We start from the raw sequence: 26,184 nt of genomic DNA, 5'->3' as shown, positions 1-26,184 counted from the left end.
GGCTTTGTTGGGAACTAGAAGGGAGAAAATCCTTTTGTCTCTCAAATACAGCCTCGGTCCTTCCATCATGGTACTTCATGGTGCTGTCTACAACTACCTGAGGGGTGACTGTAGCCAGGAGGGGGTTGGTCTCTTCTCTCAAGCAACCAGCACCAGAACAAGAGGACACAGTCTCAAGCTGCACCAGAGGAGGTTTAGGCTCGAGGTGAGGAGAAAGTTCTTCACTGAGAGAGTCGTTCGCCATTGGAATGTGCTGCCCAGGGAGTGTGGTGGAGTCACCATCCCTGGAGGTGCTCAAGAGGGGATTGGATGTGGCACTTGGTGCCATGGTTTAGTCATGAGGTCTGTGGTGACAGGCTGGACTTGATGATCTTTGAGGTTTTTTCCAACCTTGGTGATTCTGTGACTCAAATCTCTAGTGAGGAGGAGTCTGCAACATTCAGAGAGAAAGCACTGGAGCTCCAGTGGAGATCTGAGATCCACATTAACTTTCTCTGACAGCTTTTACAAATGAGAGCACAATTTAGAAGAGTAGCTCCAATACAGAGACATCTGGATCCTCAGAATAAGTACACACACAGAGGAGGGAGAGGCAAATAAACTGTGCAGTACTCGATGGCTTCCCCCATGTTTTATTTGAAACTATCTCCTCCATAATTTCATTCTCAGCTGAAAAAAAAAAAAGCCTGGCAGTCAGGCACAGCATCTGGTCAGTATACAGTCTGGTCCCAGATAAACACTGTGAGGAAGGAAGAAGAGGTTGGGAGTATGTTTGGCCCAGTTTAGGGAGCCAAAATACAAGGCAATCTTGGAGCCACCTGTGGACAAGCAGAAACTGTAAAAATCTCCCCAGGAAGCTAAGGCAGTGCCCAGAGTTTTGGAGCCTTGAAACTGAATGTGAAGACCAGGGTGGCAGGAGAGAATAAAAACACATCCTGTGGCTTGTTTTTATGACATTTATGAACACAGCCATTGGCCTCTGCCTTTTGGAAATGAGCTGGCTATCACTTGAAGGCTAGCATGTTTCCAACAGCCACAGGGAATTTCTGCATTGTAAGGAAAATTATTCTGCTTTTGCTGAGATAGAAGATTAAAACCCAATCTTTTGCATGTGAGACTCCCCTTGTCTACACCTTGGCCAGCTCCTAGTATCCTGAAGGCCCACAACTGGAGCGGCAGAGCTGGAGAAAATAGCAGAGCATCTTAGAACCAACAGCAGGGAGACAGACAGGGGCACAAACTTCTCTCTACCTGCTGAAGTGACACTTAGGAGGACATAAAAGTGCTGCTTTTTCAGAGGCACACAAAGGAGAAGCTCTTAAGAGTTACCAGGAGAGACAACATAAGTTTTGTTCAGCACTTCCATAAAGAAAATCAGAGAAATCCACTGGCTAATGCAAATACATTGACTCATGAGGTGACAAGATATCCATTTTTTGCCATTACAAACCTGAGAGCCCATGTTGAAAACTGCAGCATGCTAATGAAGCTAAAAGGAGTTAAACTATTGTAGGAGGAAGGAAGGAAGATATTGCCATCTTGGAGTTTTTATCACTTCCTGCTGGCTGGCTTAGTGGGACTGCAGCTCCTGAGCTGGTTGCCTGCCCCTTGTGATGATCATCCAGCCAGAATCCCAGAAGGTGGTGGTTCCACATCATCTTGGCACAGCCCCATCTCCCAGGCTTGTGAAATGACATGATATACTAAAGAAGGCTGAGGTTACAACACCCTATCTAACCATCCTGACTGACAGCTGCCCATGCAAGACACTTAAGCACCATCCACAAAACGTGAATTGATGCAATTTCACAGCACTGCTAAGCCACCTAGCTTTGGTGATGTGCCATGACAACAAGCATACCTGCTGGATCAGCTGAAATCAATCTGAGGCACTACTTGTGCTGCAAGCACAGACTTGGGACTATTTCAGGTGAGTTGCCCTCTATTACCTCTCCATCACTGTTGCAAGAGAAATACATCAGCCTTCAGATGCAAACTTCATTTCAACTTCAAGCCTTCCTCTCTACTTATTTGGACCATAAATGAATCAGACCAAAAGAGAACAAAGCTGCTTTGTACATTCTCAACTGCCAGCACAGAAAAACAGCATATCTAGTCACATAAAAATCCACTCAATTCCAGCCTCTCACTCCAATGCTGTTGCAGTTTTGTAAGACCTAGTAAAGACAGACATTACCGAATGCAGACAGCATTCTCAGCCTCCATGGGATGACTACAGCTGCACTTGCTTTTCTTCCTAATTGTTCCTCTTTGGCAAAACAATCAGTCCTGAAGAATGAGTGCTGGGTAAGCAAAGAGCTTTGTGCAAGTGGGTTTTCCAAATACGATCTGCTGTTGCTGGATTACTTCCATACAGAAGCCAGCAAGTTTGGCTCCTTCATGCAGCATAAGCCCACCCACAGCCTAACAATGAAGAGAAGCGTGGTCTGTCATTAACAGCCTAGGACAGGGAACTGCCCTCTCAGCTTTCTAATGCATGTGTTGCTATTGAGTATACAGTATTCTCTAATTAGGCTTTTGCTCCTCCTCCTCCTGTTTAATGTGCTCCCTCACAGGAGGAGGATACTTACCTAGGTGGCTTGTGCTTGGAGGTATGTGAGCTATAGTACTGCTACTTTTAACAATACTGATTTACAGTCGAGACACACTTCCACAGCTGGTGTAACTGGGGTACAGGTATAAAAAAGATGTGAAAAAAACACGGACCTGCAGCTTTTGCGGCTGCACTGAATTCTGGAGCAGAGAGAGAAGAATATGCCAATATACTGAGGAGACATCTTGACCATGCACTTTGCATTCAGCCTGTAATGCTTTCCAGCTCTTGAGGGTCCATGCAAGAAAGGAGGTAACAGGGTGGGCAGGAGCAGGGAAGAAAGGGAGGTACATAGGAAAAAGTATACAAGAGCTGCAAACTCACATACAGAACCATGCACAGTGTGCAATCCCATTATCCCATACACAACTGTGCCATCAAAGTGTAATACATATCACTAAATTTTACTAAAGAGAACTGTTCATCCCTACCAAAGCTGATCCTTCGCTCCTGGAACATCTGCAGGGTTGCAGCAGATGATAATTTGTTTGACGACCTTACTTTATAAAACCTACTCTTTTGTAATATAAGCATTATGTAGCAGCAACAGTGGCAGAGGCAGGAGGAGGGAAGGGGAGTAAGGCCAGCCTAACACCACCTAACTGGACTGCAAGCTATAAAACTATATATAACTATATAGACTATAAACCAAAAGAAGCTATTCCAAGATGAAAGAACACTAATGCACAAGAAACTGCCAACGGATTAGAAAGAAAATATAAACAATCAGTCCAGCTTCCAGTCCTACCACATAAGGTATGTTTGTGGTCAAGGTTAAAGTTGGAGGCTTCTATGATTTGAAAACACTTTGCAAGGATGCATACCTTGCTTGGTGCTGCTGCTGCTAAGAACAGATCAAAGTGAAGCTAAAGAAGTTTCATAGTTTCATTCAGGGTTGGAAGGGACCACAAGGATCATCTAGTTCCAACCCCCCTGCCACGGGCAGGGACACCCCACACTACATCAGGCTGGCCAGAGCCTCATCCAGCCTGCTCTTAAACATCCCCAGGGACGGGGCCTCGACCACCTCCCTGGACAACACATTCCAGGGTTTCACCACTCTCATGGTGAAGAACCTCCTCCTCACATCTAGCCTGAATCTCCCCACCTCCAGCTTCATTCCATTCCCCCTAGTCCTATCACTACCTGAGATCCTGAGAAGTCCTTCCCCAGCCTTCCTATAGGCCCCTTTCAGATACTGGAAGGCCACAATTAGGTCACCTCAGAGCCTTCTCTTCTGCAGACTGAACAGCCCCAACTCCTTCAGTCTGCCCTCATAGGAGAGGTGCTCCAGCCCTCTGATCATCCTTGTGGCCCTTCTCTGGACACGTTCCAGCACCTCCACATTCCTCTTGTAATAGGGGCTCCAGAACTGGACACAGTACTCCAGGTGGGGTCTCACCAGGGCTGAGTAGAGGGGGAGGATCACCTCCCTCGACCTGCTAGCCACACTTCTCCTGATGCAGCCCAGGATCTGATTGGCTTTGCGGGCTGCAAGTGCACACTGAGAGCTCATGTTGAGCTTTTTGTCCACCAGCACCCCCAAGTCGCTCTCCTCAGGGCTACTTTCCAGCCAGTCACTGCCCAGCCTGGATTTGTGCCTGGGATTGCCTCGACCCAGATGCAGGACCCTGCACTTGCTCTTATTGAACTTCATGAGGTTGGCTTGTGCCCACCTCTCCAGCCTGTCAAGGTCTCTCTGGATGGCCTCCCTTCCCTCCAGCGTGTCTGCTGCACCACACAGCTTGGTGTCATCAGCAAACTTGCTGAGGGTGCACTCAATGCCACTGTCCATGTCACCCACAAAGATGTTGAATAAGACAGGTCCCAGGACTGATCCTTGAGGGACTCTGCTTGTCACTGGCCTCCACTGGGACATGGAGCCATTGACAGCCACTCTTTGGGTGCGGCCATCAAGCCAGTTCCTTATCCATCTAGTGGTCCACCCATCAAACCCATGTGTCACCAGTCTGGAGACCAGGATGTGGTGCGGGACAGTGTCGAAGGCTTTGCTCAGGTCCAGGTAAATGACATCAGTTGCTCGCCCCTCATCTATTAATTTTGTCACCTAAGTGGCAGGAAAGATCTTGTCAGTCAACATCAATGACAGCACTGACCAGGTTTATCGAGGTGCCTGCAGGGAGTGGTGGAAAGTGATGATTTAAACTGAGGTAAATTCAGCATTGTTCGTGCTCTGCTTCCATTTCTTACTCATTTTGTCGCTCTCTGCAGTCATCTATTATAAAGTTAAAGAGTGTAACAGTGGAGCACAGCTTGAACCAAAGAGGGTTCAGGCCTTTAATGGAATTGTAAAAGGATCCTGTATTTGTTTTATCATTCTCCCTTTACTGTAATCAAAGAATCAGGAAGACAAAAAAAAAACAACACCCAACTATGCTGTGTTCAGACAAAAGAAAAGTGTGCTTCACAGTCCAAATTCATTACCAGGAATGCGTAGTTCCTCTACAGTTAGAGCTTAAGTTGTCTTCTTATTACAGGCTCAGTCTCTTCCTCTTCTCTCCATCTGTGTATGAAACACTGTTCTGAATGCTTTTCTGAAGATTGTGGGATAAATCATTTAGGTGTAAAAATCACCTCACTTTACTCTTTACTGACTGTTCAAAGATCCTCCTCTTACACGAACTCTCCCCTAATTTTAATTAGGCTAGAATTTCCATGGGAGCACAAAGAGAAGTTGGCATCCAACTTCAACTGAAATGCAACAGGAGCTGGGCATTAACTTCCCCACACCGTTTGAAAGTGTCAATCTTTATTTAAAACATGTCTTGGCTTCAGAACATCCTGGAGATGTGCTGAGCTGTGCTTGCCTACTTCAAACTGCTCAGCTAAAGCATGAAAGGGAACCTTGGGGGCAATTTCCTGAAGTACTTTTCAGGGCTATTACATGGGGTATAATTGGCAGCTCAAAATGGAGGGAACACAGCAGCTGTGTTACCTGATGTGGGGGGCTGTTGGAAGCTCCTTTTTAACCCTAAGTTCCACAGGACAGTAATATTTGTCCTGGTAAGGTAGTAAGCCATAGTGCACACGTTTTGGCAACCAAAACTCATTTCTGAATTGGCGGGGACCAAAGAGTTTCTCAGATCAGGGAAACCCAAGCTGGGATTCCCTTTGCTCCATTTTAATTTAGGCTCTGTGTGATGTGTCCAAATTAGAAAATAGACTAAAGTGTACTAAAAGCAAAGCCTATAATCTAATAAGTGCCATTCTTGCTACACAAGACATATACATCAACTGTTTCAGCTCTGCATTTTTTTCCCAAAAGGATACCAAACACCACTTAGGAAACCAATTTCCTACAAGCTCTCCCTTAATTACTCTGAAAACATACAGTAAAAAGATGTGCCTTGGAGTTACTACATAAACTTAAGAATAGTCTTAAGTTTTACCAGAGATTTTCTGCTTCAAAAGTCTAAAATGAAGTCTGCTTGGCTATTTTGCTGTAATATAAACCAGGGCCATGAGGAAGGGAAGTTCTCATCTCATTTACATTATTGTAAAACAAGAGTAACTCAATTAAAGTCAATAGCTTTGAACTTGCTTAAACGAGACAAGACCTATAAGGGATTACAAGGTTGTTTTAAGCATGCCCAATAAAAAAAGTCTTATCAGGTTTTACTTACATGGCCTGCAGCAATCCAAGTGGTACAACCTCGCTTTGCTGCTACTAGACTGTTTTCCTGTGTGCCAAGTATCAAGTGTGTAATTTAACACAGCTCTGTGTAGTATTTTAAAGCCAGATCTCTATCGTTTCTCCCCACGCTCCTCCCTACCCTCCCCAGAAAAGCTAATATGGACATTAATTGCAAAGCTGCAGATGGCTTTGCAGCGTAAATTGGTACAGCCTTGAAGAGGAAGACGCTCAGCAAATGCAAGAAGTTTTCACTCACACATCCAGATTCCAACTGAAGGCGGCAGGGTAATCTAATCTGATTTCCTGTGTATCATACAGAAAGTGAATTGAATTTCTCTTAGGACCATAACTCATGTTTGGCTAAAGCAAGTCTTTCTGAAAGGCATCACACACACAAGATGAAAGCCTTAAAGGAGGAATCTGTAACCTCTCTCATGACTTCATTCCGTCTTTGAATTGCCCTCACTTTAAAGACATTTTGATCACAACTTTGTTTATATTCAGCTAATCATGTTCTTTCCCGCTAGATTAAAGAGCCTTCAGAGCCTTTGTCCCTATGAAGATGATCAGATTATACAAAATCATTTTTAATTTAATATCCTAAGGAAGGCTGAGCTCCTTAAGACACTGACCATTAGGCTTTGCCCATCCATGACCCTTTAGAAAGGCTCTTCTCTGTGTTTGGTCCTGTATTTTAATGCTGATACTAAAGATGCATAGTACAAGCAGGTATCATCTCTGCTCTCATGAAGAAACATCAATACTCCTCCCCTTCCCTAAAACTCCTACATGCTGCTTCTCTGATTGATTAGAACATATTGGACAACAAATGAAGCTAACTGGCATGAGGGTACAGCTTGCTCTTTGCCAGGCTTCCCCCTGCAACAGACACAAGCTTTGCTGATGATATGTTAAGAATTTGCCTCAGATCATTTGGTGCATTTGTTCAAACTCTAAAAGAGGCCCACGAGGATGAAATGCTGAGCACTGTGAAGTAAGAGAAAGAGGCAGGCTACAGAGGGAACCAGTGTATGTTTAAATACACAACCTGTTCTGCCATCTTTATGGCAAAAATGGGAAAGTCTGCAACAAGCAATGCTTGTCAGAAAACTGACATGAAGGTGTGAAAACTGACATGAAGAAAAGTCAGATGGCTTGGATCCCTAGATTTTCATAGTATCATAGTATCAGTCAGGGTTGGAAGGGACCACAAGGATCATCTAATTCCAATCCCCCTGCCATGGGCAGGGACATCCCACACTAGATCAGGCTGGCCAGAGCCTCATCCAGCCTGGGCTTAAACACCTCCAGGGATGGGGCCTTTCTTTTCAACATGACCTCCTCAGAAAACCTGGGCTAGGGAAATACAGGATAAGCACTGTCATAAAGTCAGTATTTTTTTAGTTGTTAAGGCTGGAAATTATTTAGACCTATGATTAATCCTATAAGTAAATATCCCTTCACCTTGGAAAGCAGCTTTCATTTCTAGTGCCAAAGTCAAGTTAGGTCACGCAGACAACAGTGGATATTAGTGAGGAAAGGACTCAACACATGCCTTCCCGTTATTATATAAGTACCAAAAATTCCTTGAAATGCCTTTTTTTCTTCTTTTTTTTTTTTTTTTTTCCCTTTCTTTCCCCCCCCCCTTCAAAATAATGGCATGGTGGGATGGAAAAGCTTGATGCATGTTCTTGGGGATCCGTGCTTAGCCTAGCTGATGTGCATGGAAGCTTATGCCAGAGCAGTTTCCTCAATTTAGTGGTGGCTGTGGGCAGGCAGAGCATTTGGGTAGTAGAAGTCTTCTGCCTTACAAAGGGCAGCCTGCTAAAAGATTTCTTTTTTTCCCATGGCAACTGGGCTGCCAACACTGGAACTGAAAATAAATCAGCAGGACGACTGTGAGAAGAGCTGCACAGTGAAAAAATTTTACCAGAAAGGCTTCTATTGCAAATTGAGGAATACACAAAGCTTGGACAACGTTAGGAAGCAAGCCTGCTGGTTTATAGAAGTGCAGTGGGGGCATACATCTCTGGTCCCACCAATACTGACTTATATTAAACTTTATTTTAAGAGTGATGATTACATTGGCTGGGTTCAGCGCCAAAGACGCCAAATAAATACCAAATACTCTAGGGCTTCTCACTATGCCTACCCACTGCATTTGAACCATGCAAACTAGAGAGAATTGACACTGGAATGCTCGTGGCTGGGAGAGAACGATGCATTTCCCATCCTTAGGGCATTTTTCATCCTGTTTATATGAATACAGACATGCTAAGTCTATACGACTAATTGAAAGGGTTACAGAATAGTCAGCACGCAGGCGCTCAGCCATTGCCCTGACTTGTAAATCAAGAGGCACAGAGGTGCCACCCAGGAAGTTTTTTGTCTTAGAATTATGGAGTGCTTTGGGTTAGAAGTGACCTTTAAAGGTCATCTAGTCCAAGTCCCCTGCAGTGAGCAGGGGCATCTTTAACTAGATCAGTCTGATCAGAGCCCTCGCCAATCCCATCTTGAATGTTTCCAGGGATGGGGCATCCACCACCTCCCTGGGCAACAGGGACCAGCACTTCACCACCTTCACTGTAAACCATTTCTTCCTTGTAGTCAGTCTAAATCTACTTTCTTTTAGTTTAAAACCATTGCCCCTTGTCCTGTTGCAACAGGCCCCGCTAAAAAAGACCATCCCCATCTTTCCTACATCCCCCCCCGCCCCGTTAAAAGACGACACTGCCTCATTCTGTATTTTGATAAACAATAGTAGGGCTTCAACATTACTCTCACCAAGTTAAGAGGAATACCCACAGCTGTACAACATGCACAAAGGTGCCTCCTTCATCTCTACACTCCCATGAACAAGAGCAGAAGAGTTGTGGCATCCCTAGGACTGACTCCTCATACAGAAGGGGAACCCAGAAGCAGAGCAGCTTTGCCTGGGTGAGGCAACACAGCACTTTTTATATCCCTCCATGACCTGTCCTGCCACAGCACTGCGGCAGCTGTGCTAAGGGGCTTTGCTGTTACCAAGCAGAAGGGGGAGACAAGCCCTCAGCTTTTCTCTGGTTGCCCAGAAAGCAGACATCTGCCCACCTCTTGCAACCGGCCTGACCTGCTGCTGGTCGCAGGAAAGGGCCATGAAAAACAGCTCCTCTCTCCTAGTCGGCTGGCTGGCTCCAGTCCCACAGCAAAACCACAGGGCTGGTACAGCCAAGAATTTGGTTTGCATTCTTCACTCCCTATGGTAGCCACTAGGCCACACGGTCTCCTTCAATCCATTTGCATTTTATTAGGTCTTTTCATGCACCAAGGGACAAAAGAACAAGCCATTTCCTCCCACTGAGCAGTCATTTCACACTTCAAATGGGCTATACTAACCTTTATGGCAGAGCAGCTGCCAGGGAGGAGGGGCGGGAGAAAGCAGACAGGAGAGAGCAGTTTCTGAAGATGCAGCCTCAGCTCCTTACCCAGCAACCCAGAAGTACCCAAATCTGCACACAGTAAGACCTTTCCCTCCCGCCCCCACTTCAGGGGCACCCAGAGCTCTGCAGCCACCTTGGTGGAATTCAGCTCAAGCGCTTTCTGGACTCACCTCCCACCCCCAGTAGGTGCTGCCGAGTTTATAGCCTGTACCATGTCTGTAGTCAGAGCATCAAGTAAGCTGGTAATAAATTCAACTTTCTTCCCTTCTGGGCAGCCTGTAGAAAGAAAAGAGGAGGTTTAATGCAAGAACACACAGGATCGGTCTCCTACCCCAGTTCACTATGAATCAGCCAGAACCTCCTGTATTTGTAACATGGTGGCCATAACCACAGTTCCTAAGAAAGGCAGAAGAATCCCTCAGTGAGTTTCTTTGAGTAGCAATTGGTCCTGCTGCTTTTGTGCAGGCACACACAGGGTCACCAACAATATCTGGCAGGAAGACCATGTGGTTAGCTTTATAGCCTCTCCCACTTCTCTACCAGCATAACCACAGGGATGTGCTGGAAGTGCCTGGCAGACAGGAGTTCCCATGGTGACACTTACAGAGAAATTCACAAAACAATTCATTACCTCCTGGGTCATCTTCCTCTGCAAACATGGCTGTTCTGAGGTCATAACTGACAACTTAAAGCTTCACAAAACAGGAGCCAAAGCAAGGACTCCTGCTTGCACTCTCCTCTTCAGAGAGTGCTGCCTGCCAGCAGCTACCACAACAATTCAGCTCTTTGCATGACCACACGTGCAGTCTAAGTCAACACGTGGTAATCAGCCCCAGTCACTGCTGACTGCAGCAGGACAAAGAGGGCTGAAGACAAGCTTGGTAACCTTTTCCATTACTTAGCACTGAGGTCATTTAGTTCCCCACCATCATAACCACAGACTGAGTCTCCTGCCCTTAACAGTGCCAGCCTGTTATGATACAGCCATGAGGAAATTCTCCATCTCCTCACCTTTGAGGCAACTTATGCAGTTCCCTTGCTTTTAAAAGGAGCAAAAGCATGCTTCGTTTACTACCATGTCAACACTAACAATTGGTCTAGCCTACCAAGGAAAGAGTACTCTGAACTTCAACCCACCACCTCCAAACCCCATCACTTCCCACCCCATTGTCTTCTGATTCGACAGAGGAGCCATCACCACATAGAATCCTCACCTTCTCTCTTTCCCCAAACCACCTTGCACTTAGGAGGCAGTCAGCCAACTGAGGCAGCAGACATCAGAAGACAGCCTCCCCAGCAACACACAGCAGTGTCAACACTTTCTGCTTTTCTCAGACAAGCAGAGAAGCATGTGTACCCCAAACAGAGCACCCAAAACTTAATGTAATCCCTTGACAGCCAAAAGCAGCTTGCAAACTGACCTGACAAAACTTCCTCCTCTGCAGCTTTACAAGCTCTGTTCTCTGTAATAGTTAACCAACAGTCCCTCGCCTGTCTCCATACTATGTGCATTACACACAGACCCCAAACCCCCCCACACCTCAGCATTTGTTTGGCACATGGTCCAGAAAATGTCAGCATTGTAATGGGTAAGCTGCTATGGCAGCCAGAGTAGACCACTCACTTAAAGGAGCTTTTTGTTGCAGTAATGAGAAGGTTGAAAAACCATTCGCTAGAAGTCATCTCCCTGGGGCCTCAGCATCTCACCGTCTGCAGGAATTAGCAGCTTGCCATTTGCTATGTGCAAGCAACACTTTCCCTCCTTCTTTCTTTTGGCCACAGCTGTGACAGTTTGTGAAGAGGCTACATGTAGGTGTGCAAGGATCTGAACTTGTGTCTCCCCTACCTTGGCCTCTGCAGAGTGTCTTCAAATAGGCCAAGGAACACACTCCCTGCAGCACCAAGAGTCTGAAGAAGGAGCAGACTTCTAGAAGAAGAACTAGGCATGGGGTCTCCCTTACAGAACTGAGTGCAAATGGAATGATCAGTCTCAAATTGAACTAGGGGTTTTGCTTAAAATTAATTTCTGCTGAGAAATAAGAGTAGAAGAAAAAGTAAAGAAACATCCTTTCTCACTCTCTGCAGTTCTGGCTCACCGGTGAATTTCTGCATACAACGGGCAGCTAATGAAATAAACCTCAAGTCTGCATCAAAAGATCATACAGCATCTCAGGCAGACAAACCAGGATCAAGTCCTCCATCTCCTAGTCTCTCTCTATAGATGAGGGTATTTTCCCTGGCAAGAGCCATCATGCCAGCCAATGCGGCTAAGCACAGAGCTGAAAGCTTATTCGGGCACAGGAAAGTGGCTTGAGCTAAGAAGAGAACTCGCCTGGAGTCTGATACTGGGATCAGACCACTAAGCTACAGAGCATCATGTGTCCTCTTCTGCATCAAGTACTCCCTATCCCCTTGTCAGAAGGGGAGAGAGAAGGCAAAGAAAACCATTCTGTCTTCCTGAGAGATCAGAGAGTCTCAAAAAGCCTATAAGCAAAGGGCTTTTACAGAGGAGTTCTGGAAAGGCAGATGAAAAGTGCAGGGAGAGACAGTAAAGCAAGGAGAGAAGGGGAAGGAGAAGAAAAGATGTAAGGTTAGTCTATTTTAGCATGACTTCCTAAGGAAATGAGACTTAATGCAATCATTTACCTGGTTTCCCTCCCTCTACCCCCTGAAGTAACACGTGAACCAATTGACCAATTTCATTTGAATGTGAGAGGGAGGCAGACAGAAAATTTCTACGTGACCTGTGAAAGTGAGGAGCTGCTTTAGCAGCCCTGCCGAGGGCAGGGTTGCTAAGCAGAAAGCTATGGTGCCCAAGATCAGAAGCCAGCAGAAGAATTAGGAGACACAGAAGGCAAATCTCAAAGCAATCTCATTTCCTTTGCTAATCTGCTCAGAAAAAAAAATCACTTTATGCTAGCCCTAGAAAAGGCCATGAGAAGATGTAGTAGATCTGGAGCTATCAGCTCTTTTTGCAGAGTTCTTGATCTCTACCACTCCCTCGTGGTGGGGAGGGACCTAGGAGAGCAATGGCTGACCTGTCAGTGAGGGCCCCTCACTCTATTCCTTGGAAAGTCAAGAACCAGAGCACCTTTTCAAGAGCTGCACAGACATCTATGCCTAGCACATCTTCCAAGCAGAAGGCAGGTAAGCAAACAGTAAATTATGGATTGTCACTTGTTACTGTTAAGAAGGAAAATAAGGACATTAAAACAAGCATCAATGAGACATAAAGTGGGTCCCTGGTAGAAAATTAGGGATATCTTAGTGCACCACAAACTCTGCCCTGCCTGGTCCTTGCAGTGTCAGGGAGCCAGTTGGTCCACTGACAACAGACAGCTGTGTCCTCCTTCACTGCTCAGGGAGCACCAAGTTGCTGAAAACCCCTGTTAAATGGAAAAGGCCCTGTCCTGGCCAGGCTTTCCTCCCCCAGGGGACTTCCAAGCACCCATGTTTCTCTCCTAAAAATTCTTATCCCAGACAAAACCTGGCCCCAGGATACTCCCAGCCTTTTCCAGTTACTGCTGAAACTGGAGGTGATCCAAAATAATATAGAATAAAAGCTACGGTAAAACATGCACAGTAAGGGAAATCCCCCATCTCCTCAGTAATATTCTTGGCCTCTTAAGAGTCCCAAGGTGAGACAAGGGAAGAAGGCAGAGACAGGATCTTGTTCCTCTCTGACCTGGAAGCTCTCTGTCCTTGAATGGATCATCAATCTCTGTGCTCTTCGATCTGGCATCGCTTTCACACACTGGGGTCTCATAGCTGAAAAAGGAGAACAGCAGATGCTAAACTATGTGATATACCTTTAGTGTCATCAGATGGTTGCTAAGGGATTGTGTCTTATCTGCTTACTGCAGGGGAAACCAATAAACCTGTAGAAGAAATATTACTCTCAGGCATCTGTCTGCTTATGGACAGTCAACAACAGCAGCAGCAGTGGAGAGAAAACTGACAGTACCCTCTGGAGTCCCATACCAGCTACCAATCCAAACCCACAAAGAGCACAAGGCCCTCTTCCAATTCTAGTGGGCACAGGCTGAGCTTATTTTCAAACCTGTCCATGCCCTGCAGCATTGCTATCTAGCAGAACTGAGGTTCTGACTCCTACTGGCCGGTTTTTATAGCATGCCAGACCCACAGTTTGTTTCCAAACCTGAAGGGAGAAAAGATTTCCCTGACAGTTTTAAGATACAGAGTAACTTAGAGCAAAATCTATCGCTGGCGTACAAATCTACCAACGCACAACCGAGCAGCCTTCTAAATCTCTACTGGTCAAGGTCCATGTGGCCACAGCATGGAAATATAAAGCAGAAGATAATACAACAATGCCACTTGTCTTTTCACTGCTCATGCCCTTGTCTTGTCCTCTTCAGCAAAGCTCCGATCTCTGCTACTGTGCAAAAGCTGTAATCCTGAGATAAAAAGCAGGCGGCTGTTTTGCATGGACACTTAACACAGAGGCGACTGAGTGCGGTGGTACCTATGCACCAACTCCTACAAAGAGGGAACTGCACAGTCACATTCAATAGCAAGCATCACAAAGGGCACTGCTAGCTCTAAAGGAAGGTAGTACAAAGTTAATTGCTCTAGAAGTAGGAACTCATCCGATATAGCAACAGTATTTTTTCCATCACATCTTCTCCATGCAGGCATCTTACCAGGCCCAGGTCACTTACCGAGTGGAAGTACCAGGCAAGGGGCGTCCCGTGTCCACCAGGACACACCAGCAGTACCCAGTCGACTGGTGGCATTGCACTGGTTTGTAGAGCCCTCCAGGAGCACACTCGGGAATGACGATACCCTCCCGGGGGTTCTGTCTGGCCTCCTCCAGGGCGCTCTGCCTTTCCTGGTCACAGGAGTGAACTTTCTCTGCAAGACAGGATGGAGGTTGGAGGGAGCAGAGAAAAAAAAGTCAAATCAACATCACCTTCCTCAGCTAAGCAGCGTATGGGCATCCTTCACATCAGCAGACCTTTGTGTCTGTTTCCTTCTCAGCAAACACAAGCATGTCTAGGTCCCTAGGAACCTGCAGACTTCTGGGTTGAAAGCTTTCTTCTGCATTGAGCTGTGACACAAGAAGATTATGGATTATAGATATTGACTGCCAAGTGTACAGCAAGCCAGGAACAGCAGGAAAACCTGCTCCCATTCACATGGGTTGTGGAACAGAGCTACCAGATAACAATAAGCAAAACAAACTACTGCAGCCATGGAGTAAGCACTTCCCAGATGACATTTTTGCATCCTGAGAGACCCTAAATTGTGGCTTGTATTTTCCAACTAAAGAAAGGAGGCAAACACCCTGCACTCCCCCCACCATCTCTTTCTCCAGACTGCAATGTACTCTTCCCACTCAATAGCATCTCTCCAACACGATTCCAAGAGGTGCAGAAAGTTATTTTAACACTGCTTTATCTAGTGCAGAGCACCTGCACACACACCTGCTGCAGGGAACAGAAAGGGATATCCCATTCCACCCACACTGCCATTGCCTCTCCAGCACGCTCCACCCTTAGCCTCACCTGGAAAACTGAGGGCACCCAGTATGGCTTCCTGCCAAGGAGTAGGCAAAACTCTGTCCCTTAATAGTTTATTACACAGAAATGGTTATTTTCAAAGATATCATCAGCTAAAGGATAGAGTACACAGATGGCACACACCAAAGAACAGAAAGAAGTCCAGAAGTGGCTATTACAGCTAGCCTGATACTTTTGACCCTAACACTGTCTCTTCAACCACTGCCTGCAGAGTAATGATGGATGTAGAGAGAGGTGCCAGAGAGGTTCTGCTTATTACATGGTCCAGCCATTAAAGGGGGAAGACATGCACAGAGTACCTAGACATTAAGACTTGTTTGGCTCAACAGCCAGAAGTCCTCATCTGCAGGTCTTCAAACACTCTAGCCCTTTGAGGAGTAGGAAAACTATCTCAACTTTGGAAAACACCGAAGGTATCACAGACAGACAAAAACACATGCTTAAAGGACAGAAAGCAGTCAGGGCAGCTGATCAGAGGATTAAAAATATGTCTAAGTCCAGGGTGAAAAAAGACAACAATATAACTCATAGGAGAGTGACAGAAAACAGAAACAGTTGCTCTCTCCTTCCCCAGTTTTCCACTCCCTCACAGATTGTGGTTTTTTTCTTCTATTTTATAAACCAGCCACATTATCTGAAAATCCTTGCCACAGCCAAGAATTCTCTAAAGCTTTCGATACATAAAATGCTTCAACACTGACAGGCAATGACACCCCAGGTTCATCCCAGACCTGCAGATGTTTGCATGGTCAGCCAGCAGACACAACATGACCTCAACATCCTGCCCCTGGGACAGGCTCAGCACACAACTAACACATGCTCACTGTTTCTGTGTATTTTGCCTGCCTGTCTGTACCCCACCTCTTATATTTTGGTGACAAATTGTGGTGCAGGATGCAACCAGAATTCCTCAGCCTGGCAGCAGCAGGTACAACACAAAAAACTCCAACTGGTCTGCACAGTTTCACCTGAGTACAGCATGTTTTGGGTACCAGAAGCACTGTTACTGGTTTCCAATTGAACTGTAGAAGCTATGGAGTCTCAGAGATCCAGAATGGTCTAACTCAGCATTTCAGATCACTGTTGAGGCTGGGAATGTGAAGGGCATCTGAGCTTTACCACACACAGATCCACACAACAGAAACAGAATAAAAATTTCTAAGTGTTGGCAAGTCTGACTCAAGCAGAGAGAAACTTGATCAGGAAGGAGCAGGAGGGGATAAAGTCAACAAAGAAAATGAAAGGAAGCTCAAGCCTCTGCTGATATTTAAGCTGACTTCACTTTGCTGACAGATTTCACATCACAAAAAAAAAAAAGCCCTGTGGCCATTCCCAAGCTGTAAGTGGACAGAGAAGCCATTGAGCAAGAGGCCAGCAGGCTCCTTAACAGACCACTTACATCACTAGAGGCCATAGCTTTGGATTGCTCTGCTGACAGCAATTCACACCTTGGCCCTCAGGTGAAGGGGATCATTCATGCAGCTTGGGGAAGCAAAACAGGGGCAGAATCCCCTATCATCATTTTATATAATAAGCAAAAGAAAAGAAAAAACAGAAAAAACACTTCTGATGAAGAGAGCCACATTCCAGGAATTTTCCCTATCTAAATCAGGGGAGACCTTATTGCTCTCTACAACCACCTGAAGGGAGGCTGTAGCCAGGTGGGGATTGGTCTCTTCTCCCAGACAACCTGTGTCAGAGCAAGAGGACACAGTCTCAAGCTGCAACAGGGGAGGTTTAGGCTGGATGTTAGGAATAAGTTCTTCACAGAAAGAGTGATTGGCCATGGGAATGGACTGCCCAGTAAGGCCACACGTTGAGTACTGTGCCCAATTCTGGGCCCCTCAGTTTAAGAAGGACATTGAGACACTTGAACGTGTCCAGAGAAGGGCAATGAGGCTGGGGAGAGGCCTTGAGCACAAGCCCTGCAAGGAGAGGCTGAAGGAGCTGGGATTGTTTATCCTGGAGAAGAGGAGGCTCAGGGGAGACCTTATTGCTCTCTACAACTACCTGAAGGGTGGTTGTAGCCAGGTGGGGGTTGGTCTCTTCTCCCAGGCAACCAGCACCAGAACAAGAGGACACAGTCTCAAGCTGCACCAGGGGAAGTTTAGGCTCGAGGTGAGGAGGAAGTTCTTCACTGAGAGAGTTGTTAGCCATTGGAATGGGCTGCCCCATTGGGTGGTGGTGGAGTCACCATCCCTGGAGGTGCTCAAGAGGGGATTGGACATGGCACTTGGTGCCATGGTTCAGTCATGAGGTCTGTGGTGACAGGTTGGACTTGATGATCTTTGAGGTCTCTTCCAACCTTGGTGATTCTGTGCTGCAGTCACCGTCACTGGAAGTATTTAAAAAGAGACTGGATGAGGCACTTGTTGCCATGGTTTAATTGATTAAATAGTGTTGGATGATAGGTTGGAGTCTATGAGCTCAAAGGCCTTTTCCAGCCTGGTTAATTCTGTGTTCTGTATCTCCAAAGCTTTCCAAGTGCACAAAGTCAAACCGAGATCTCTCAAGTCCTGTGAGTCTTGCAAAACCACCGCTAAAATTTACTCTGAAGATAAAAAAAAATAGTGTGGGGTGGGTGGGTGTGAAAGCACCACCAAGAAAATAAATAAATGTGCCACTTTTATTGAAGCCAAGAAAAAAAGGGGGAAAAAATAATAAACATCTTTCAGTGTGTATCTTATTTTAGTTAGGTGTTCAAATCACACAGAATAAATGTACATACTAGCACGCACCTTTGTACTACGCCACAAAATAGCCTCTGCAAATAATAACAGAAGTCTGCATTTAGCACCAGAATATAGAACTAATTGGTAGTCACTCGTGTTTGAAGGGTGCTTGGAGGCTGAGTAAAGCAAAGCTCACAGGGTTTGAGCTGACATGGAATAGGCGTAATGATGCAAAACCCGCCATCGTCATCAGTATTCAGTGCCTCCGTGGATGGCAATGACAGCAGTACCACTGAAATAGCAGGGATCAGATTATTCTCACTTCTAGCATGCATCTAGAAATAGGCACTATGAAAGCCTCATCTATTCCATTACATCCTGAAGAACATAAACCGAGACATAGTTGGACAAACCAAAGGCCCAACTCATGTGTTTCGCCTCTAGCTGTGGCCACAAGCAGCAGCTTAGAGAATGGAGGAACAGAACAAGGAAATGCTTCTTCCCCGTGTGCTTCATCTCCCAGTCAGTTGTGTATCAGAAACTTGCACATGGGTACAGAGTTTGTATTTAGTGAGTAGCCAGTTTGCCATGTCTCCCCTCACAAACTTTATTGACTATCTCATTCTGCAGCTAGTTCTGTGGCTTGATTTCATGCAGGCAGAACACAGCACATCCTTTGAAGGCATCTAAACCTGACTCCCAGCTAGTTTGCTGACCCTAGCTCTTCTGAGGATGAAACAGTGAACAGTTTGCAGGCTCCTTCCCTGCCTCATTGCTCAACAGATAGCTACTTTGTATCTTTTACATGCTGAAGAATCCCAGCTGACCTAGTTCCTTCTCTGAATCCTTTCCAGTTCTACCATACCTTCCCTGAGCTAGAGGGCATCAAAATAGCAAATACATTTATACTAAGTGGATGCTCTGACAAAAGCCCTGTTCAAAGTTCCTCCAGTGACATCTGTCTAGTAAGCAGAAGAAAAGTATTAACTAGCACTAGCCCCTGGAGAGGGTCTTTCCTCCAGGCTACCACTCTAACAGCACTTAATTTCTCCAAAAATAAATATGAATACCAACAGTTTGGGTGCATTTCAATAGCCAGCAAAATCAGCTGGAAAATCCATACCATCAGCTTCCCTAGCATGGGACTTGGCATGAACTGCATACACTGTCACCCTGAAAGATGGTCTTGTAGGTAATGAAGGGACCATCAAATGCTATCCCAGCTCCAGGACACTGAAGTCAGCCTGTTCCAGTCAGACTGCTTACTGGAAACTCTGCTGTTGTTGCCAAGGCCAGGTTTATGGAGGACAGTGAAAGCCTATGGCCAAGCTAGAAGTTTTAATGCCAGCTATGAAATTAAGCTGTCATCCTAGCAAGAAGCATGTATTTATTATATGTGCAGGGTACTTATGAAGCCTGTTCCCTGTTGGAGTTAATAAGGGTTGCAGGCACAGAAAGACAAAACAGGTTTTCTTTCTTTCCATTTAGAGAGAGGAGAACATTTAAGACAGCAAGCCAGTGAGACACAAACAGCCTTCCTAGAACCAACAATAACATTATACACTTCTTTTTTCAAGGCCATGTTGTATTGCCCTGTTTTCTGCCATCTCTGTTTTGACTTAGGAGAACCATCAGCTAAGCAGCTGAGCAACACTTGACAACTGGCTGTTGCTGGGGAGGGAAACCCTTAGAAGACAACTAATCTAGATTACAGCAAGAAGATAGGGAATGCATGTGCACACAAAGGTGAGAATCACTGGTAGAAATATGCATTTTACCTTAACTTCTCAGGTCTAAAATGCTGTTTGTTCCCTCTTACTTTTGACTCCTCCAAACATGTCTTTAAAGTGGTGTCTCTGAAGCCATAAGCTATTGCAGAAAAATAGGGCTTGGACACCTGCAGTTGAACATTATTTATGCAACCATTTCCCCCTAGTAGTGGCCTTCTGAGAAATACATGGTCAGATTCATAAAAAGGTCTCTCATTCCTGGTCTCTTAAGTACACACATTCAAGCATACATCTAGTGCCTGCAAAACAAGAATAAAAATGATGGATGAGGTAAGGGACTCATTCAACTCTGATAAACTAGATCATACTAGTATCATAGTATCATTCAGGGTTGGAAGGGACCACAAGGATCATCTAGTTCCAACCCCGCTGCCATGGGCAGGGACACCCCACACTACATCAGGCTGGCCAGAGCCTCATCCAGCCTGGGCTTAAACACCTCCAGGGATGGGGCCCCAATCACCTCCCTGGACAACCCACTCCAGGGCTGCATCACTCTCATGGTGAAGAACCTCCTCCTCACATCCAGCCTGAATCTCCCCACCTCCAGCTTCATTCCATTCCCTCTAGTCCTATCACTACCTGAGATCCTGAGAAGTCCCTCCCCAGCCTTCTTGTAGGCCCCCTTCAGATCCTGGAAGGCCACAATTAGGTCACCTTGGAGCCTTCTCTTCTCCAGACTGAACAGCCCCAACTCCCTCAGTCTGTCCTCATAGGAGAGGTGCTCCAGCCCTCTGATCATCCTTGTGGCCCTTCTCTGGACACATTCCAGCACATCCATATCCCTCTTGTAATAGGGGCTCCAGAACTGAATGCACTACTCTAGGTGGCGTCTTACCAGAGCTGAGTAGAGGGGGAGAATCACCTCCCTTGATGGTTATTACCCCCTAGATGGTTATTAAAAAGATGGGGTGTTTGTTTACCTTACAAAGATGAGAAGAGACAATGTCTAGCAGCATCTAACCAAAAGCATGTGCTTAACAGTTCCCATGCTCAACTTGCAGGGCAAGATGCAATGTGCAGCTCTCAGGACAAGGCAGCCTCTCCCAGCCACTCTCTTCTGACACAGCACCTTTCACTACTATCAGAGCCAGGGGCCAAGGATCGTTCACAAGGGCTGTAATGATGCTGTGGATGATTAGGGTGGGACATGAAGCAGCTCTGCCATCTAACCACAGCAGATTGTTGTTTTTTTTAACACAGCTCCTCTACACTCTTTTTTTCTTAAGAGAGGGAATGCAACACCATAATCGACCGCCTCGGTGGGATCCCTGCACCCTTGAGACAGGAATCTTTCTTCCAAACCAGGCAAAAGAGAGGGTCTAACCTTCCTCTGTGTTCCTGCTCAGCCCTAATGAACATATGTGAATAGACTAACCCCACAGCTACAGGCTATGCCAGGCAGGGCAGATTTCCTTCTCTTTCCCTCTCTTGTTTCTTCCGTTTTAATGAAGGGGAGGAAAAGGTCTTTTACTGAAGGATTCTTGACCAATCCCAATTGTTAGTGATGCAACACTGGTGTGTCTTCAAAACACCATCTCAAAAAAAGCAAATACATGCCTCTACCATTTTTTTTTTTTGTTCCCCTTCCAGCTCTTGCCTCTGTCAGAGCTAGTGCAGCACAGAACAAAAGGCAACAGTATGGATATCTAGTGCCAAGCTCCTGCTGACATCCTGTGCCAACCCAAATGTGAGGACTAAGTCTCTTTGTGCCTCAGTTTTCCTCGTCAGAGAAAGTGTTGGCCTGCCTTCTAGAGAATGATTTCTCATTTTTATTTAGCATGGCAGAGAAGGACAGCCTTAAACTGGTTATTTTATCGTAGCATGCACACCAGCTTAAAGCTGTTTTTACATTGCATAAGGGAGCTCTAATACAAACAAGACCCAGGTCTGCTCTGAGAGCACAGATGCCTCATCCCAGTACAGAGCTTACAAAAAGCTGTAGCAGAAAGCACAGCCCCATTCCACACAGAAAGCTTGCTCAGGTTCTATCAGTGGCCCAAATCTGCAGGCTTTCCACCTTGGAGGGGAAAAACAATTTGAAAAGCCTTGGGTACGTACATGCACAAGGGCTGGCAGGACTAGCAAAACAACGTGGTGAATAGGCACTAGCTGCCTGTCCCAGAGCAGGGCTGTGAGTGGAGGGACAGAAACAACCCCTTCTGTGTTTACTAGGAGCACAATAACAGCTGAGCAAATATGGCTCATGGGGATAGCATAAATCTCTCTGCACCTCTGTCAGCCATCAATACTGCTACCAGCTCCTCCCTGTTCTGTCTGGAACTGTGGTCCTTCCAGGGTACGCTGGCTAATGTAAACGTGAAGAGAAGAACAAACATTGCAGGTGTTCCCACACTCTACCACTTCGGCAGTTTGCTTTACCTTGGCACTCAGTTTCATTTCTCAAGGCACAGGCCACAGAGGAAGCAGAGATCTCTACACATTCCAGTGATAAACAACTACAATGCAAAGGTTTAACAGGTGGCCTATAATTTAAGAAAAATGCATTGTTACAAGTGGCTCATTTAACTTCAGCTATCCAGGAACACATCCCTCCCCTGCCATTTCCCTTCGGCTCAAAGTGATAAAGCTGCACTGCACTCCTGCCAGTGCTACATGGTGAGATGCCTACTCACCATCTCCCCTCTAGGCTGAAATAAGGAGGAATGGCTGAAGGAGGAATTAGAGCGAACTTGCAGGGGGACTCTATGATGCAGAACTTGCATTCATGTTGCAGAACCTGTGGGCCCTGGGTGATCCTCAGCTAGGAAAGAAATCTTCTCCACAGGATTTCCAAACCACAAGGGGGTAAGGCTCCATGCCTGAGCATCTTGAAAATTACCAGTTGAAAGCTACCTGTCCCTGCAGGGCTCAGACCCTTCCTACCTTTCCAACTCTTCAGCAGTCAATCACACAATTCCAGCCCTCCTAGACCTGTAGCCAGACTAGCTGAAGGATGGCAGAAAGAACAGAACCTTTTTATAATGGCTACAGTACATCATCCTGGCAAAAGAACTGAAAATAATTGCAAGTTCATACAAGATGCATTGGCCTGGCTCTGATTAAATTCTAGTTTATTAGAGTATATTGTAAGCTGTGTCATCCTCATAAGCAAATAAGAAAACTGTAGACCATATACAGTTTCATAGAATCAACAAGGTTGGAAGAGTCCTCAAAGATCATCAAGTCCAACCTGTCACCCAACACTTCTCTCTCTGAAGAACTTTCTCCTTACCTCAAGACTAAACTTCCCCTGGCACAGCTTGAGACTGTGACCTAATGTTCTGGTGCTGGTTGCCTGGGAGAAGAGACCAACCCCCTCCTGGCTACAACCACCCTTCAGGTAGTTGTAGAGAGCAGTAAGGTCTCTCCTGAGCCTCCTCTTCTCCAGGCTAAACAAGCCCAGCTGCTTCTGCCTCTCCTCAAAGGGGTTGTGCTCAAGGCCTCTCCCCAGCCTCGTTGCCCTTCTCTGGACACGTTCAAGAGTCTCGGTATCCTTCTTAAATTGAGGGACCCAGTTTCTGTGAGATAGTTACCTAACACTGGAGGTTAAGAAAAACATGCTCTGAGAGTAAAAGTCTTAAAAGGTTCTCTGTGAAAGAGTTCTTCAGTAGCGAAAGGAATCATGAGATTTGCCTTGCATCAAATTACATTACCAATTTGGCTAGTGGAACACAGCATCCAATTTGCAGACTAAAATTCAGGAAAGAGTTTAAAGTCATCTTGATAAATGGTTTTAAATCAGCGTGATTCAAACTTGCAAGTATGAATCATAAGAGCCAGCACGGAGAAATCCAATGCATGGAGAGGAAATCACTGGTGAGACAGTGAAACTTGGAAAAAATAGTCAAGAGCTTAGGTAGAGCACCAAAAATAATTAAATCAGCAATTTTACAACACTGTAAACAACAACAAAAAATAACAATTAAAAGTAGGTCAGTCCAGCTGTGGAATGTAGTAACAGAATCTTCACATAAGAAACAGATACTATGGTCTGGTGAGCCTTTAAATCAGCCCTGGGTCCAGCTCTGGGCACTGCACTTTGAGAGAGAGGTGGAGCATTTGGCAAGAGTGCAGTAGAGAGCAAAAGGAACAGGCAGAGGTCTAGGAAACTCAATCTATGAGAAAAGGCTGAAAGAATTCAATTTGTTTAGTCCAGGGATGAGCCTCAGTCTTCTGATACATAAAAGCTGTTACCAAAAGAAAAAGGTCATAGATCATTTTTTTTCCTTCCCCCTATGAGTAGTTCAAGCAGCATTTGGCTTACTCAGACAAAGGAGATTTAGGTTTGGTATGAAAAAAAAAGCCCTAGTTCACTCACTGGAAGAGGTAGTGAGATCCCTGTCACTGCATTGGGAACAGGCTGCACATGTCAGAGCTGCTGTTAACTGGATACGGCCCTGAGTTAAAACAGGGAGGAAAAATATTATGTGACCTCTTCAGGCCTTTTCCACTCCTCTCAACATAGACTGAGAAGGTTCAGCAGATCTTAGGTGACTGAGGCAACCTCTTTGCAAACACAGCCTAAAATCTTGGAAGATATTTGGTTTAAATTTCCAGTTTGGGGGTCTAGACCTTCTTACGGCACCTGGCTTCTGTATTCTCTATGACAACTGTAGCTGGTCAGTACCTTCACAATGACAACAGTTTCCCCACTCTAAGCAGAGAAAGTTTGTCACTAAAATGCAGCCCTCTTCAGTTCAGGACAGTTTCTCAGCAGCAGAAAAACTTTCAACCTTAGACAATGTCCCTAGGATATTTGAAAGAAGCTACCCAGAGTTTATGTTGTTTTCTTCCCTAACTCCTCTATTCCATTTCATAGTTTCTATGCACAGCTAGCTTGGGGCACACTCAGATTTGAGATAAGCCACCTGTCTTCAGAGGGGAGTAGATGGAAAATGAATGAATGCCTCTCACCATGCTTTCCACACTGAGAAATGCTATTCAGTAAAATGAGAAGCCATAGGTGTTTGCACTGGAGGAGCCTTAACATTACTGGGAAACTATTTTCACTTCCACACCTGGTTTTACTAGGGTTGAGACAATGAGCACAGCAATTATTGGAGGTACACTGCAAGAGACTCTGGCTGAAGCATACAATCACACTAATTTTACAGTACTGTAAGCATACAGTTGTAGAATACCAAGGAAAACACCTGCCTGTCAGAGGCAGGTAAAGTATTTCAGACTGGTCTTCCTCACTACAGTAACTTTGGTGGTTTTTTAATGCTACTGCTGGTGAGTAAGAGGAGGAAAAAGAGGTTTACAGTGTGATGAGCGTTTTAGTGTACTGACAGACCAGTTTTTTTCCTGCAGGACTTAGCACTTAAGGTGGCAGAGGGAACTGCCTCTGACAGCAGTGCTAGCACACACTCTTGGGCATTTTGCTGTCTCTGAGCAAATCATTCAGGCTTTGGAGGTTCGACAACGTAACATACAAGATTTAGTCATCAGCCACAGCACAAAAAGCTGTTCCCAATACATTAGTGTCATGAGATGGAGGTAGCCCTCTTCCATGCTCTAGGTTGAAAGGCAACAACTACAGAGTGATTCTATAGTTGAAGTTAGTGTTCTTCTCAGTAGGATTTCCCTGAACCATAGCCTTACACATGGAACAGGTTCCCTCTGACTGTGGGATCCCATGCATTCTTGGGGTGGGAAGGGGAGGGACTGGGGGGGGGCATCTCAGCTCCAGAAAGGAAATGTAGCTTTGTGTTATCAGCCTGCTCAATTAGCCCATGATGATGTGGGAGACTGATGCCACCAGTAGGATCACAGACCAACCCATGTTATAACTGGTGAAACCAGAACAATGCCATTTCATTTACCCAGAGTGAAGGTAGCCAGCGGAACCCATCTTCCTTCCTTGTGATGCCTTGCCTTTTAAAATGTACTCCCATCTCCCTGCTGGGCTCTGAAGGTAGCTTCTCTACCCAGCCTTCTTTCTTGACTCTTCAGAGACAAGCCTTGGGACCTTTTACCAAAAGGTCTGTCCAGCTCTTTACACACCACTTCAATGGCCTTAAAAGCATGCAGCTAAGCCACCCTTGGAATGCACCACAATACATACCCAGTAGTTCCCACTGACCACTTAGTTGGGTGTCCTGGCCACACACAAAAATGAGGTAACTACAAAGAGAAAGGGAAGGAGAAGATGGCACCTTTTACTCATGCCCTCTCTCCAAAATATACAGAGGAGTCTGGCAACATAGCTCAGAGGTCTGGCCTGTGGGTATCAGTTTGAAGGTAAAGAAAACACAGTAGACATAGAAGGAGGGTGTAGCAAGTTGGGTGTTGGTCTCTTTTCCCAAGTAGCAAATGATAGAACAAGAGGAAATGGCCTCACATTGTTCCAGAAGAGGTTTAGGTTGAATTTTAGTAAACATTTCTTCATGAAGAAGGTTGTCAAGCAGTGGAACAGGCTCCCCAGGGAAGTGGCAGAGCCTCTCTCACTGAAGGTATCTAAAGGATGTGTGGACATAGTACTCAGA

The 26,184-nt window shown here is 45.7% G+C and overlaps 1 protein-coding gene across 10 annotated transcripts in view; it reads right to left on the bottom strand.

The window, feature by feature from the left end:
* Positions 1 to 26,184, bottom strand: part of SMOC1 (SPARC related modular calcium binding 1) — a 184,094-nt gene that overhangs the window by 16,601 nt on the left and 141,309 nt on the right. For all 10 annotated transcript variants that reach the window (XM_068162116.1, XM_068162118.1, XM_068162117.1 and 7 more), the window contains 3 exons: positions 14,371 to 14,563; positions 13,374 to 13,456; positions 9,859 to 9,964 (listed from right to left, as the gene is read on the bottom strand). In XM_068162116.1, the coding sequence (XP_068018217.1) occupies positions 9,859 to 9,964; positions 13,374 to 13,456; positions 14,371 to 14,563 (382 nt within the window). The remainder of the gene's footprint in view (positions 1 to 9,858; positions 9,965 to 13,373; positions 13,457 to 14,370; positions 14,564 to 26,184) is intronic.

The sequence above is a fragment of the Melanerpes formicivorus genome, unplaced genomic scaffold (assembly GCF_026170545.1).
Source record: "Melanerpes formicivorus ecotype bairdi unplaced genomic scaffold, bMelFor1.0.p_v2 SCAF_62, whole genome shotgun sequence".
Lineage (NCBI taxonomy): Eukaryota > Metazoa > Chordata > Aves > Piciformes > Picidae > Melanerpes > Melanerpes formicivorus.
Note: the sequence above shows the minus strand (reverse complement) of the source record. Positions and strands in the feature narration are given on the sequence as shown.